We start from the raw sequence: 16,328 nt of genomic DNA, 5'->3' as shown, positions 1-16,328 counted from the left end.
TGATAGATGTTGAGCAGATGGAAATTTTCAGAAGGACCTTGATAACAACAAATACAAGAAAAGAACCCCAGCCATGTCTCTCTCACACCATCACAAAGCTTTGACAGAAAGCTGCAGGAAGCAAGGGGACCTGGCAATGGGGTGCAGGCAGAAGAGGCCCAAGTCCATGAAAGCTCCCTATTTTTATACCCAATGGAGGAGAGCACATGCTGGTCAGGGTGGATTTGTGGCAAGTGCAATGTTTTCTGCTGCTCTGAGGAACTTTTAATTCACTGTTTAATAAGAATAAAAGTCTCTTGTCATGGCTCTAAAAAAGATTTCTGTTCATCAATACTTTTTATTTGGAGTACTCTATCATAATGTCATCAAAAGTTATCCTGTTGCATTAAGTAGTTAATTGTCTGTACTTTATAATTCTTCTGTCCAAAGACAATCCAGTCTCCGTCTCTCACTGTTGCTCTAAGACACCCCCAGAAGCAGAGAGAACCTTAGAAGCAAGCTGTTTTGCTGCATCTTCTCTTGGTCTCTGGCTTTCCTGGGTGTCAGCCCCTACCCCAGGGGGTGTCTTAGCTGTGTTGGTGCCACTTCCAGAAGTCGGTGAAAGCAATGGGGTGAAAGGAAGATCTTGGGAAGAATCTGAAGCTGCAGGGAAAAGAGACCAGTTTCATTATTTACAACATCAGAAATGGGGACTGTGGCATTGAATCTATTTCTTTATTAGACCCAGAGTATTTTAATATGTAAAGAGTGAATTTGTAGCAAATGCAAATTTACAAATGAGAATAAAGTTTTCTTTCTCAGTCCTATTCCCCTCCTTCCATCACCCACCCAATCGCCCTCCCTGGAGAAATGCTGTTTCTGGCTTTCTTTATTAAATGATTTTTCTTTAAATCTTGTATGGTTCCTTGGCTCCTGTTCACACTGTTAGACATTTTCTTTTAATGGGCTTTTTGGTGCATAAAATAAGCCATGAAGAGTCAAGTCCTTGGCTATTCCATCCCATTTCTAAGGTAGTTTTTATACTTTGGGTAATCCAGTTTACAAGACAAAGGCTGTGGGAAAAGGGAGCAAAGAATTCTGCACCAGACTCCTATTGGTTTGTTCTGTCAGGAGCCTAACCCCCTTGGGGTTTCAGCACCAAAAATTCCCCAGGGCAGTTGAGCAGGCCTCACCGCCCCACCTCTGCCCAGATAAAGGGAGACAGGCCGTCCAGCGGGGGACGCCAGGGAAGGCTGGCCTCCTCGGGGGCAGCAGGGAAGGCTCTATGATAGATGGACACTTTCACATAGTTCTCTAACAAACTTGATGCAGCAGCTGGAACAAGTTGAGGAAAATGGGGAATTTATGTCTATCCAAACAGCAATTTCCTCCAACTATCTTATATTAATATAATAAACGAGACAAGTAATTAAACATAGACATACTTTTAGGTGATGAGCCGGGGCTGTTGGAAGCAATCTGTCTCATGCGGCTTCCGTGGCAGCTGAGTGCCACCAACTTGGAAATGATGGCCGTCTTCCCGAAGCCCACGTTTCCAACAACCACCGCGCCTCTGTTTTCTGTCAGCTCTGTGTTCTTCAGGTTTTCTTCTATCTGGTGAAAGAGCCAATCCCTTCCCACGAACACAGAGTCTGTTGTTATGCTTGGTACTTCAAACAACAGGGGTTTCAACAAAATGTCTTGTGGCTTGTAGGGAGCAAATCGCGCTTTGGGGGAAAAAAAGGACCATTATTTTAAAAGAATGTCTTCATATTAATAGTTAAAAAAACTCAATCATTGTATGTTCTGTGCTACACTTGGTATAGCAGTGAGTGTCCCCACAAGGGAACTGTATTTCCAATCTGCTTCTATTAATATTTCTGTACTACCTCATTTATCATATGCTTTGTCTTACAAAGCGTCCTGTTAAAATGACTTCTGCAGTACTCTCATGCTCCTAAGCTATTCCTGTGACCCACGGAAGACACACAGCAGATAAAGTGATGCAAGGACCAAATCATGTCTCATCAGCTTCCTGGAAACAGTACTTAGGACGAGTTTCTTCCACTACCATGTAGGCAAAATGGAAATGTGTTCCCTGGAGTCAGGGACCCAGCTCTCATCTGGGTGTGATGATGTTTTGCATATATAGCGTGTCTGCTGACCACACAAGTGTACAGCCAGGCAGAGCTGGGAGGGAGCCAGTTCTGTCCAAGGAACTGCAACAAAATTGCCTTTTGTTTGTTTATATACAAAAAACCCTAGTGAACATTAAATGACCCCCTTACTTCCAAATAACATATTGCAAGCTTAAGTTTCAACTCTAGAAGCAAGTTAACCACATAGGTTAAGAATGAAGCCCCAAACCGTTTTTTTTTTTTTTTGAAGCCCCAAACTTTTAAAAGGATAGCCTAGTGTACCTTATAGATAAACATTTGGTGCACATACTTAACATCCTGTTTCAATACAGTGGGTTTACATGTTGGTGATGGCAGACTTCTGTGCTAAGGGAATGAGCCCATCCTATCCACTATGACAGAAGGATAAGTACCTTTGACTTCCTGTGCCCTACCTCCAGCTGTGTTGTGCCAAGGTAACCTAATGGATGTTCGAAGAGGAGCATTTCTCTGTCCATCTAAGTAGCTCAGATCTTCCAATTTGGTTGAGCTTGTTGCTGCAATATTAAACCAAAGTTCAGTATTTTCAAAGTTGAATTAAACACCCTACCCAAACCATTCTAAATTATCAATGACTAAGCAAGTTTGTTCAGGCTTTTAACAAAATTTACTTCAAGGGGATTTTGGTTTTGCTTGTTCCCCCCTCCCAGTTCATCAAAAAGTGGTGAAAACCAAGTGTCCCTTATTCCGAAGCTGAAGTCATTGATATGGTTGCAGAATCCTCCATTATTCCTGGAAGAGACAGACTTCACCATAAATTTTTATAACAAAACCTGACAATCCAGGTCACTCATTAAATATTCAGTGCTTACTTCAAACTGTCTTCCCTAAAGCTCCACAGCTGCTGGAATTTCTCCTTGTTAACTGAGCAGCTACTGCACGTACAATTTCCCAGTGCACAGAATGCCACAAGTCCGCTCTATCAGCTAAATAGCCATGTGGGGCCTCTCCGGTGGCGCAGCAGTTGAGCGCTGGGTTGTGAAGCTGCCCGCAGCCTCTGCAGCGCTGGTTCGATCCCCGGCTGCTCCCCAGCCACTGGAGGAGGGTCCCACATGGTGCGCAGACCTCTCCTGCCGCCCGCTGCTCCCCTCAGCAGTGTGCTTCGGTCCTTCTGCCTGCTCTACTCCCCGCTCTGGCTCTGGTGAATTCTCTCACCCACCCCCCTCGCTTCTGACTGTACTCAGTGCTTGTATAAATAAATAAATCTTTAATAAATAAATAGCCATGTGGACTTCACCATAAAGAAACACTATACAAACACATCTACATATACAATACAATATAGTATATATGACATTGTTATATATGTATGGTATATTTTTTAAAATCCTAAAAATAAGCACATTTACCTTTGATCAAATGAATTACTAAGACTCAAAGCATTAAAGGTTTGTTCAAACATACACACAGGTTGGATTATAAAAATTACCGGGGCAAAAAATTTTTGCTAATTCTTAGCAAACCTTAAGAACATATTACAGTACATGTTCTTTACTTGAAAAAAAAAGGAACTATAACAAAACTCCTCTTACTTACATATACAGCATAGGTCACAATGAGAGAAATATAAATAAACCTAATTTGATCTGTGGGTGAAATGGCCCAACATAAAGATCTGTCAATTTTAAACATAACATTATCTTCCAGGATAATACAGATGTCATCTGAGGGCAAATGAGGGAGAATGACTTGAATTCCAAGGGTTAAGGCTCTTATGTACTAATGAAGACATTAGTGGGTCCAAGTTTCAGGTTGGGCCAGCTCTCTGCTGAAAACTCTCTGGCTGTCCCATGGCCTGACACAGCATCCAGCTGCTGACTACACCAGCTGCCTGATCTTGGTCTTTCCTTCATACCTTCCTAAGACCGCAGTCCTATTCTTCCTCCTACTAGCACCAACCCTCTTATTCTTCATTCAACAAGCTGGCTCCATGGTCTGGGGCTGATGGTGTGACCCCTTTGGCTGTACTGCCAAAGGGCAGTCAATCATGTGTCCTGCTCACCTTCCCAGCCAATGTAGACACACCTAAAATCTAGACTTTAAAACTGTACACACGTGGGTTTCTAGATCCCTTTGGGTGCAAATCCAGAGCTTACTTACACATGATGTTTACACACACGTTACTTACACATACATGTTTATATCAATACTCCATGTATATCTTTTTTGTTAGAAAGACTCAGCTAATTCCTTATGCTAGACATCCAAACAGGTCTTGCTTATGGGAAACCAATGACAGCCTCTAGTTCTGTCCAGCTCTTTCATCACCAAGTTGTAGGAAACTTCCTGGAAAGCCACCAGGACCATACCTGTCACCCTCTCTACCTATAATAGCACAACCTGGAACACATTTCTAGGCTCCTACCTGGGAGCTGGGACTCAGACCTGGGCCCCTTTCCTTGGCACGCCTCCTCGCCAATATATTGGAGGCCATAGTAGGAGAAACCACAGGCATATCCCTTAAGCCAGTTCCTCTTAGAACTTGACCAGTCACAGGTGTCAGACCTGCTGCTTCAGCTCTGGAGAACACGAAAACCCCTTGGTGCCTCCGAGGGGTTTCCTATTCCCCTTCTTTCTTTTTTTATAGGAAACTATAAAGGGTATTCCAAAAGAATAGGTTGCAGAAAAGCCTTAGTATAATGCACAAGTAGGAGATGGTAAGGTTTCAAATCTCCGACCCCCAGCTTCAGCTAAGGTATGCAACAAAGTGACTTCAGGAATCCACAGTTCTGTCTCTATTTCTAATAATACGCTTGAGCTGCATTGAAATGGACATTTCTTGGCAGGACAGTAAGCCACCAGCTGCCGGCCACCTCTGCTTCCTAAGGTGTTGTCAAAGTCAGTGAGAGAGAGAGAGAGATGGCAAGGAGGAGCAACAGTCTCGGTGCTAAGCTCCACCCTAGTGTTCCCCACGTCACAGAGTAGGTAACTTGGACCACATACTACTTCTCACACACACCTATGCAGATTCTTGGACATCACAAAGACCAGAATCATACTCACTTCCAGTATTTAACAGTAAGTTCTTTCAAAATCCCTAACATTATTTAGGGCTGAGGAAAAGCGAAGATAAAGCAATTATTTCATGCTGCAGTAAACCCAATGCTAACATTGCCACAATTTAACTATACACTTATTGGCACACACATCTCACACCTGGTAGAGAAGCCTTGTTAAAGATGCTGCAGGAAAAGTTTGTGCACTTTTGGGAGGGGGGATGGGTGGAGGGAGAGCAGAAGTAGACATCTCTAACTGAGCAAAGAAAAAGGTCTGTTGAAATACCATGCACTGGCAGATCCAAGGTAAACGCCATTAGGTCCAGGGCAATTACCAGAGTTATAAGAAAATTGGATGGTAATTATGTTTGTTGGTTTCCTGGAAAACTAAACATAGTGATCCATTGAGAAAGTGTCTGAAAGGGGAAAAAATGTAGCCAAAAATACCAGAACCCAGTTATTCAACTTACACATTATCTAAGATATCACTTTAAAGTCCTCTCATTCTAAAGTTTAATAAAGAAAAAAAGGTGTCCGTGTCACACATTTTGACATTGTAAACAGTAATAACCTGGCTGCATCATTCTAAAGCAATTTCATTCTAACAAGTATTTTCACTAAGAAATCTCTGCGTAGTAAGACAATTTCCAAACCTACCCAATTTATAATCATCTCAGAAAAAAAAAAAATTTCACTGGACAATGAACAAACAACTATAGTTCCATGACAGTAAAGGCTGGCAAGCTTAGGAACGTGTTTCCATCTCCTCACCCTCTAGGGCCCAGGTCCCTGGGGAGCAGGAGCCTGGCGTCACCATCCCCTCACCTGCCAGCTCTGCTCTTGTGTACCAAAACACCTTGCCATCAGATGGTGATGTGTGTTTGAAGAGATCGTCACATCTACATTTTTCCAAGAGTTTTCAGTCCTTTGCATATTATTTCAATCTTTTTAATATCAAATGCCGCCTCCTGTCCTGTGTAACCCTGGACAAACAGTGCTTTTGGACAAACAGTGCTTCTGACAGTCGATACAATCTAAATTGTATGCTTTTCAATAATACTGAAATATCTTACCATTCCCTCTAACCGAGGCTCAGCTTTAGGGGTAGAAAAGTGAGCAAAGAATCGACCCAACTTCTAGCTTGATAAAAGATACCATAAGTGGAGCACTTACCTGTTTCCTTCCAAATTATGCTTTTAGTTTATAAAATATGTGAAGAAATAAGCAAACCCATTAGGCCAGTCAGTCAGTGCTCAAACCCAGAGGTAAAGCCCTCCCATTCCACAGGAGGTCTAGCTCAAATGCATACGTAGAAGCTAATGAATGAGCACAGCAGAAATCAGAAAGCCCTGCTCTATAATCACTGCAGTCTCCTGGAAAAGCTCAGCTCACACCCACTGTCACTTTACATGGCAGGAGACCACATAAAAGAACTTCGGGCAGAAAACATAACCCCAAATGGGGTGCTTTTAACACTGGTAAATTAACGTATTAATGTGTTTCCTAATTTTAAAATCACTTCATTAAATTGAATACACATTTGCTGTTTTGTTGAAGTCAATAAAGCTATCATGTTCTGGGATAATACAAACGAACCATTCACCCTAACTAGGGAAATATGGTAAAATGCCTTGGGTGCAACTTATTATGTGGCAGGTAGTGGAAGGGCACGAAAGCCTTTGGGAGAACCATCACTCAGTGTGTAACAGAGCTCCCCATACTTCTCTCTTGCAGACATGCCAAATCTCTCTTCTGGAACAAGGCCATTTTACGGCCTTTGAAAGTGAATTAGAGTTGTGCCTCAGAACTTTTCCATTAGGGCTGCTTATTTATCAGCTGCTTCAGAGTTTCATTGTGGAAAAACATCACCAACAACCAGAGTGGCAGACCACATCCTGAAGCAGCAGCATAAATTACAGAAAAATCCTTTGATGTAGAAAGAGGGACTCTGGCTCCATGCGTTAGTGGAAGAGAAGTTCTAAGTGCTACATTTATAGCAAATGAACATAATAAGTTCCTCTTCTAAATTCAACCAAAGAACACTGGAGTTTAGAAATTCAGGGCCTTAAAGCAGGCAGAATAACTCAGATGCAGAGTTCCTTCCTGGCCCTCCTGATGCCACTCTCCTTGCTGGATGACCACCCACCTATGGGTCGGTGGGGCCACTAACAATGGTCACGGGCTCATTAGTTCTCTTTGCTCCAGCTGCCACATCTTGCTACGGCCTGTCTCTCTTGCCAATTTTCATTTCCTCAACCAAGGGCTCTTACTTCTGCTGCCTATTGTAAGCTTTAAGTTCCTTTATTACTGAATTATGCAGAAATTGAACCTCCCATCTGTATGAAATAATAAGTCTGAAAGTTGGATTAGAAATTCTTTGAGCAGATATATATAACAAACTCACAACAATCATTCCTTTTTACCAAGGTGTAATAAAAGGTCATGAATTTATTCAGGCTTACAGTAACAAAACCAAGGGAAGAGCTTTTTTATACTTTGTTCCCTCATACAGAGTCACATTGTGTAAATCTTAGATTTAAAGTATCCCAGAGTAGAAGGATCACTGAAAGACCACTAAGTGCAGCCTTATCATATTTACAAATGGGTAAACTAAGTCCTAGTAAAGCTAAGTGCCTGATCCAAGATCACAAAGCTGGCTTGTATCTGAATTAGAATCCCAAATAAACATAGGCTACACTTCACACCCAGCAAGGTAACTCTTCAAAGGGGAGAGGCATGGCCTTACCTGCAACAGAGTTGGGCCTTGGCATTATTAGCGAGCTGGAGCTCTGAGAATAAGGGACTGGACCATCTCCAACTGAGGCTTCAGCCTTGGGCAGCACACTCTCCGCTGGCCCCGTGGGCTCTTCTTCTGCCACTGGGGAGCAATTATCTGCCCTGCGATCATGAAGCACACCCTTCTGTACCCCTAACCTTAGGCTTCCGTCTTTATTCCATTCCAAACTGGAGCCACTCCGGTCATCGTTTTCGGATGAACTTGTAATTGTGGCTGAAATGAGAGACCAAAATACTTTGAAAGAGGCCAGACCACGCTGGGGCTGCAGAGAGTTAACACACACACTGCCCTCCCCACAATCAATGGAAAGTTTTCCGGTCCACAAAGATTTTTATCAAAGTATGTTTCATACAATGTACTTTGGTAAATTAGAAGAATGTTGCTTATCAAGGGAAATAAACTGCTAAATCATTCTATAGGGAAGGAAAAAAAACTGATAGGAAGATAATGAAAACACTGTCTGAAACTATCTGAGAGTTAATGTAAGTCTATGTAATTTGGAGATAATGTATCCTCGCTTTTTAACAAGGATGAACTGCTCACAGAAGAATTCATATCTCATTAAAATTCCTTTAAAGCTTTAAATATTTTTTCCAAATTAACAACATTTGTGTATTGGTGGGAGGGAATTCTTATCTCATTAAATTCATTCGAACATTTACAAAGTTTTTCCAAATTAACAACATTTGTGTATGGGGGTGAGGGGCAGGGGGAACACAATGGTTAATGCAGAAAAGATGCAGGAGAGAAATCCATAAAAACAATTATAAAGTCAAGCAGAGAATTTGATCCTTAGAATTAAACTTTGTAACATCTGTTCAAAACAACCCAGATTGACTTGTTCCCTTAGCAGCATAGAATGGAAAACCTCTATGTAAACAGCACAGGGAAAATGCAAGCATGGAAAGGGATGCTTGATTAACATTTAGCCAGCATGGAGAAACATCCTAGCAAAATAGGAGGCATATGACAAAGGAAAGAAGCAATATTCATCCTACATAGTTTATCTACGCAGTCACTTCCAGTTTAAAGACAGTAAGACTTCTGTGTCCTCCTCACAACCACCAGTCACGTGGACCTAACATTGGCTTGTGTCCTTGAGAGCAGGGGCCATGTCCTCTGATCCCTTTGTGTTCCCTGTTTGGGCTCCAGCGGCTCAAGCCCTTAACTGAGGATTAAATGGGAGCAGCAAGGGTCAGAGTAGCACCAGGGGTCAGAGTGTATTCAGAACCCAGCTGGCTGGATTAAGCAGCTTGGAACACACCATGATGATACACACGGATAAGCAGAGACTGGTGAATTAGATCCAATAGTCTTTTCTGTTATCGAAGATCAAAGGGTCTAAAGAGAGATTGTCTTGTTTATTTTACAATGCTCTAAAGACAAAATAATTTCCTTGCTGTGACCACAGAGCACTGTGCCACAATTCGAAGGCTGGCTTTCTCTTGCTGCACCAGTCTGGACTACGGTCCTCTGCTCACTTTCTACTTACAAAGTGCTCCAACAAGGACCATCAGGTCTCCTTTTCTGAACAGCACAGTTTGTCTGTACTAAGTACTCAAACAATGTTTGCGTATTGAATTAATGAACAAAAGAGCAAACTTCTGCTCCTGAGATACTGCATCTATTCAGCCACTACATTAAGTCCGTTACTGGTTCAGATTGGCTGGTATTATGTCTCTAGCCAAAATGTAAGTTGATCTGGGATAGACCTATCACACCTTTTGGGTGTCTGTCATTTACTTCCAGTATTTCCAGGCATTCTCTCAGCAACATGAAGCCACCGCTCCATCTATCTGAAATCAATCACGGTCTTCACTGTACTTTAAAAAAATGGCCCACTTGTGAGAATAATATAAGTATGACAGCATCTATCCTAAAAACACCAGTGGTGGTGGTGGTCCTAGGAGTCGCTAGCATTTACTGAAGGTTATAGATGTCAGGGACTGTACTAAGAACTGCATTCATGCCATTTCTATTATTATTTTGGCAATTAATCATTTATGGCAACTCGGTCAGTAAGTTGTCATTGTGTGATAAACCCTAGTTTACAAGTCCAGTCTTTGGGGCTCAGAATGGTTTTCCTGGAGACAGGTTGAAATTAGTTAGGGAAAAAAAACCCATAAAAGCATCACAGCAGGCGAGTTACAGGAAAAGTTCCAAGGGTGAGGTTGATTTTTGTTTGGTTTTACTGCTATTGCTGTTTTACTTGGGGGTGGAAAATAAATGATTTTCCTAATTTGTTGTAAGTGTCCTGCACTTCAGAATCAAATGCCGACAGATCTGAATCCTAACTGAGACCTCAAGCAGTGGGTACAAGGACTGTACTTCTCTGCTTCCTAATACAAGTAAAAGCAGCAGAAGCAAGACTTCAGGGTCCCAGGAAGCAGCTGAGGCCGGCATGGATTGCTATAGGTCCATCCTTACCAAACAGTGACAAGTGCCCAGGCCCTCCCTGATGAGTGAAACTTTCAGGTCCTGGCAGAGGAAGAAGAGTGGGTGGGGGGCCAGGATCAGCAGCTGCAGAAACAGCAGCTGGGAAGAGAAGTCCCAAATGGGGTCACCATTCCAAAAGGAGCATATGTAACTTGATAACATGTCTGTAAGTAGGAGACTCCCCACTATTTTCATGAAGTTCAGCTAAGAAACATTCCACTGACCACAATCACCAGGGTCCTAAGACACAGGTCTGGGAGAAGCTCTGGAGTCAGTTCTCCTCTAAAGATGCTCCCCCAACAATGCCCCTCTTCACAAAATCCCTCTCTGGGGAGCAAACAGTAGACATGACCTATATGGTCGAAAGCCTAGGCAGGAAACTTTCACCTTGGCTCAGGCATGATTAAGTTCTGAAGTACCCAGGGGGCCATATAAAAAGCCCAACCTGTTCAGTTTCCCTACATGACCCAATAAGCGCTCCAAACCCAGCAGCTTCACAGTCTGTTACTTTAAGTGAATACTGGTTCTTACAACAATTGCCAGGCTCCTCAAACACACCCATTTTTCTTCTAGACTAACAGAAATTTAAACTCCTCATTAAGTTAACCCAGTCACCTTCAAGTTAGCAACATTATAATGATTTTTTTGAAGTTCTGAAAAATAAGTGACATTTGACACTTTGCATAGACTGGATTATAGCTAAATTTCCCAGTAACTCAAAAATCCTAACATTGTATTCCTTCAGCCAGAACAGATGCCAACTGTTTTCATTCTGTAAATGAAATCTTGCTGTGGTCACTCAGAATGGGTTTCAACCACTCCTTTGACATGCAAGCTTCTGTAAAAGGAACAATTTATCAGGCCTGAAGTTTTATCAGGCTATGTGATAGATCATGCCTCATAATTTAGTATCAGGCTAAGTTTGGTACCACTACGGACACTCGTATGCTACTTCTGAGTCTGTAGTTTGAAAATATCGTTTAGCTGAAGATTAACTTATCTTCCTCTGTAGAAACAGCACCTTTAACCAGAACTAGTAGTGCTACTTCCTCTGAACTATCCAAACATATTCAGCACTATCCAAACACTTACATAATCATACTGTTTGCGAGAAGAGGTAGATTGGTTGAGAACCATCAACCCTGCTTTATAGATACGGAAACAGACTTAGGAGAAACAGAGAATGCTCTGCCAGTCTCTCGCTCTCCCCTCAAACCCCCCCCCCACACGATTAGTAGTATGTCTAATATGAGGCTTTTTGATCGCACATGCAGTGTTTTTAAAAATTCCCTTTGCCTAAACACACAGTGCCAACACAGAAAAATCCACTAAGTATCTGTGAGTAGAATATATTTTGCTGTGCATGAAGTCAGCTTTGTTAAAAATGGCCACCCACTCAGTCAAATTGTTTTGCTCTGTAAGTTTCTACAATAAAATTTAGTTATTTTCCCTTACCAAGTTTTCTTTATTCCCTCTTTTAAATGCATATTTAAAATAGGATTGGAAAAAAAATATTATCAGTGTAAATCCAGGACTCAATACGTAGCTTGATGATACCTATGTCAGATTACAGGTTTAAAAGAACATTAAGCAGAAAATTAAACTGAGTAAGCATTAGTGCAGAAATATTTAGGACGTAAGGGCCATATATTTGTCCTCAAATATATACCATGTGCAGAGGGCAGAGTGCTCCTTTTGAAGTATAGAAAGACATATACTTGTCTTAGGTCGAAGCTTGGCTTCTTCCCTTTTGAGGGTCCACAAGGGGATGTGTCTCTTGGACACATGGAATGTGTCTAATACTAGGAATGGTACCATTTTGGTCTTCCCTTCACAACCACCATCTCATATATTTGATTGTTTCTTTATACTGACCACCTAGAAACTTAAAGAGTAAAATTTTCTGCCAACTTATAAGCAAAAGCCAAAAATGTTGTAAGAACCTAACTCCTGACTTCGGTTTTTCTCTTATCCTTATTTCCTTTCCCTAACACACAGCACCTTCACTGAAAAAGAAAAATTTTGTTCTACCAAGTGTCTATTTGTGAACATTCAAATTCATTGGGGAGGGAATAAGTTTAAATAAATAACTACTCTTAGGAAGTCACAGTGACAATCAACATAAATAATGTAACAGGGCTTACCTAGCAGGGACTGGGTTCTAAGTCTTTTTCCTATCAACTCACTAAACACTGCTAACATCCCTGTGGGCAGGAATGTCTTGCTGTGCTCCTCCATGGGCGCCACACTGTTCTGATTATGCTGCACTATTAGCCGCAAATTTTGAGCATGTATCCCAGATACATGTATTTATAAATAACATGCAGCACTCTAATTATTATAATATAAACCATACACACAAAATACATATTTTTAAAGGATTAAAAAAAATAACAACCCAGAAATGGGATTTTCTTCAAGTACTTCATAGATTGACTGCAGTCTTGATTTCCAAAGCCAGGGCTCCATGAAAAGAGTCCTTTATCCTTCTTGGGGTAGCGGGCAAAATTAGATACAAGAGCATATGCAAAGTGCCTCACAGATCATGAGTACTCAATGTTTTCCTCCCCATATAGCTGAAGAAAAGTAAAATAGTACTAGAAAAGCAAACCCCTCTTAACTTCTATATTCAGTTTAATGGTGACAGGAAAAGTTTAAAAGTTAAGACACTGGACCAATGGGTTAAAGATCAAACATAATGGCTGCTTATAAAAGTGGGAGATGGGAAGAAATAAATAAAAAAAGCATCATTCAGCTAGTACAGATGCCTCCTCCTTTAACTGGATGAATAAACATCACTAACAACTTTGAAAAGAGGACGCAAAAAGTCTAAATGAGATTAGAGATATCCAAGAGCCAGTCAAGGAAACCCATGCTAAAGATTCCTGCTACCTGGACCTGACAGAAGGTTTTGCCCCTCTCCTTAGCACTGACATCCACCTGGTTCAGGCTGCCGTCGTGTCTTTTGGGTTTTCTCAAGGGACAAAGGGGGAGAAAGACAGCATGGATGAAACCAAGCCTGCATGAAACCTCTGGACAGAAATTCCAAACTGTGCTTCTCCCTCCACCCCACCCAGAAACTAACACACCACACGGGGAGCAAACTAAAGCTTCCCTGGAATGGCTGCTTTATCTCCCTCAGCCCAGCAAGAAGAGGGCTCCAGAGAAGGCACTCATGCACACTCTCCTCCGCAGCTGCAGGGAGGGCAGTGTGAGTTACCTGTGGCTCCAGGGAACTTTCTGGCTTCTCCTTCTGCCACTTTCCATGGACAACAGCTTGGTTCCTCTGGCTGTTGTGAGACACGCCAAAGAGCCCTGCTCCCCTTCTGGCCTTGCATAAGGGCCCTGTGCTCTGGCTTGTGACAGACAGATCTCTGTACCTAATCTCCAGCTCAGCACTCACTGTGTTGCGCAAGGCCTGCTCTGCTATGACATGCAGGGAGCAGGCCAGGGACCTGAGCCATGCCTTCACAGCAGCATTCGGCAGGTCCTTTGACTGTGGAAACACCTAGAGGAACACCTGGGCTGGGTGTGGGGGAGAGGAGGACAGGTCGGCCTTGTTCAGCCACACTGCCCAAACTCAGTGTGACACAGCAACTAAGAGGCTCCAAAGGAAGCCTGTGGATTTAAATATCAAATTTTCTAGAGGCAACTGGGGACCAGTGTTCTGGTAAAACATTGCTTAACCTGTGCACTGCAGGTAGAGACACTGTAGTTTCTGACATAGACCAATGGCACAAGGTCCTATTAGCACTTGATATCATCATTTACTTCAGAGCATACGTCTTCCACCAGAGGTGTCAATCATCACCATGTTTCAAACCCATCTAGGCAGTTGACATTTTGCCCAGACTCTCTAAGGACAGAAAGCCATTCTTTAGTCCTATAGGTGGATGTTTTGAAATAGATACTATGCCTTCTCTTTATTGTTCCAGTACTCAACAAACTTGTTCCTGGTACACAGCAGGTGCCAATAAATGCTTGCTATACCAACAGGACAGCCTAAAGAATCCAACCACTGTCTGAATAAAAGTACAACAGGTGCTCTGCTGACTAGAATCATCAACAAGGATTTCTTTTGCACACATTACATATGTTGTTGCTGAATTATATGTAAAGACAAATTTTCCTCCTTCACCCAAGAGATTAAAAAAAGCTTTTATAATTAAGGATGAGTTTTTTAAATTGCAGGCAATGTTAGCAAAATGAATATTAACACAGATCTGAAACATGCTAAATAGTTATTACCAAATCAATTTCAGAGAATGTGCATTGAGTAGCAAACAGGGCAATACAGGTGGCAACAAAGTGGCATTAGCATAACTCAAATGGGCAAGGTTTGCAAGTGAAAAATGAAAATGAAGGCCAATTTTAACTTGTAAGCTGATAATTCCCTGGGTACACAAAGTCCAGGTCTACAGCTACCTCTGGAATCACCTACATTTTACAACCTAGGAGAGCACAGGGGAGAGCTGTGGGAAGATCAAGTCAACCCACAATGACATTGTTATTATGTCCCAGGCAACTAGGCAGATAAACTAGTAATATTAGACTCTAGAAAGCACCAGGAGGATACCAATCAAGTGTCGGGTATTTTACTGCAAGTCTCTTTGGTTGTAGAAGTGTTTCTATGAAGGCATCCCTTGCTTAAGTTCATACCTGCCTCCAGCTCCAAAGTGAGCAGGAGAAAAAGGAAAGCAAGGCCCCATTTTCCCCAAAGAAAGGGGAGAGGCAGCAGGAAGAGCCCTGGTTTTTGCTTAACCCTCTTCAAATTCTGAGCATGTAATCATCCTGAAAGCTACCTGGCCTGGTGGAATGTGGTGGCTCAGGTGAAGAAGGACACACCTGCTCCACCTGGGAGACGTACCCAGTGGGTAAGACATAGCCACAATGTTCACGCGGAATGCCCTCCCTGCATGGAGCTCTCCTAACACACCTCTCAGAAGGAAGCAGATTCAGACACTACACAAGTAATTTGGAGATTATGTCAGCAGGTACAAGCAGACAGCAAAGGAAGGGAATAGAAGGAATGACTGGCTTGATGGCCTCACCCTCAGTCAGAATTCTTCTAATTGCCACCTGGAAGTCCTTCTCTAGGGCACATCTATCAGCAGCAGATAGGAAGGACTTATTAATTTTAAAGACTATAATAAAAAAGCTAGGTTTTGTTTGTTTCTCTTCATCTAATATGCATCCTCTCTCTTCCTAAATAGAGAAAGAGCCCACTTCTTTGAAAAAGATACATAAAATACATAAAAAGCAGACACATAAAAATGTTGATCACGACCTGGACATCAATAAAGAACAGTGTTTAAATCAAGAAGTGCTTTAACGTTCACTACTGGCAGAGATGCTTTGTTAAATCACATTGGTTTTCACACACGTTCCAACAAATACAAATGCATAATTTTTTTTCTAACGTGTGATTTGATTAGTACAGTCTACAATTTCCATTTGTAACAGTTGGAAGCAAGTTATATTCAAAGGCACATCGCTAAGAAAAGATGCTTTCTCAGGCACGGAGGAAACACCTTTAAAAGTTAATCCTCTATAGAGTTTTCCTTTTCAAAGCAAGTAATGTAAAAGCTGCTTTATGGTGATTGGGTGCACCTGGGTTTCACATTTGGATGGTTTTCACTTTGCAAGTCAGATACCAACTTCTAGGTAATGGCAAAGATTTTAATGTGCAGACAGTAAGGAATTTTACTTAAAAATAAAGAAGATATTCATAGGGAATTCAGATAATCCCGTACAGCTTAGACAATATTTCTACATGACAGAATTATTATACTTCTAAAGACATTTATGTTGGAAGAACTTAGGCCTCCTGAAATAGGATATGGTGAAACTTCCCTCTGCAGAGCACAGTAAGGTTGGAACAAGGGGTGGTGAGGATTCTGTTAAGCCCTGGTCTAAACACAGAAAGACTGGAGGGGGCCCAAT

The 16,328-nt window shown here is 41.9% G+C and overlaps 1 protein-coding gene across 4 annotated transcripts in view; it reads right to left on the bottom strand.

The window, feature by feature from the left end:
- The window catches only part of TANC1 (tetratricopeptide repeat, ankyrin repeat and coiled-coil containing 1), a gene marked incomplete at its 3' end in the record, with an annotated part of 146,366 nt that overhangs the window by 48,322 nt on the left and 81,716 nt on the right, over positions 1–16,328 (bottom strand). The window contains exons 6-9 of one of the 4 annotated variants that reach the window (XM_084235053.1): positions 7,899–8,162; positions 2,552–2,653; positions 1,425–1,706; positions 488–642 (exon numbers count right to left, since the gene is read on the bottom strand). In XM_084235053.1, the coding sequence (XP_084091179.1) occupies positions 488–642; positions 1,425–1,706; positions 2,552–2,653; positions 7,899–8,162 (803 nt within the window). Of the gene's footprint in view, positions 1–487; positions 643–1,424; positions 1,707–2,530; positions 2,654–7,898; positions 8,163–16,328 lie in introns of all 4 variants that reach the window. The other 3 variants (XM_084235055.1, XM_084235056.1, XM_084235054.1) reach the window with 3 other exon arrangements.

The sequence above is a fragment of the Talpa europaea genome, assembly GCF_964194135.1.
Source record: "Talpa europaea genome assembly, chromosome: 1".
In the NCBI taxonomy this organism is placed as follows: Eukaryota; Metazoa; Chordata; class Mammalia; order Eulipotyphla; family Talpidae; genus Talpa; species Talpa europaea.
This window is presented reverse-complemented; position numbering and strand designations above follow the sequence as displayed.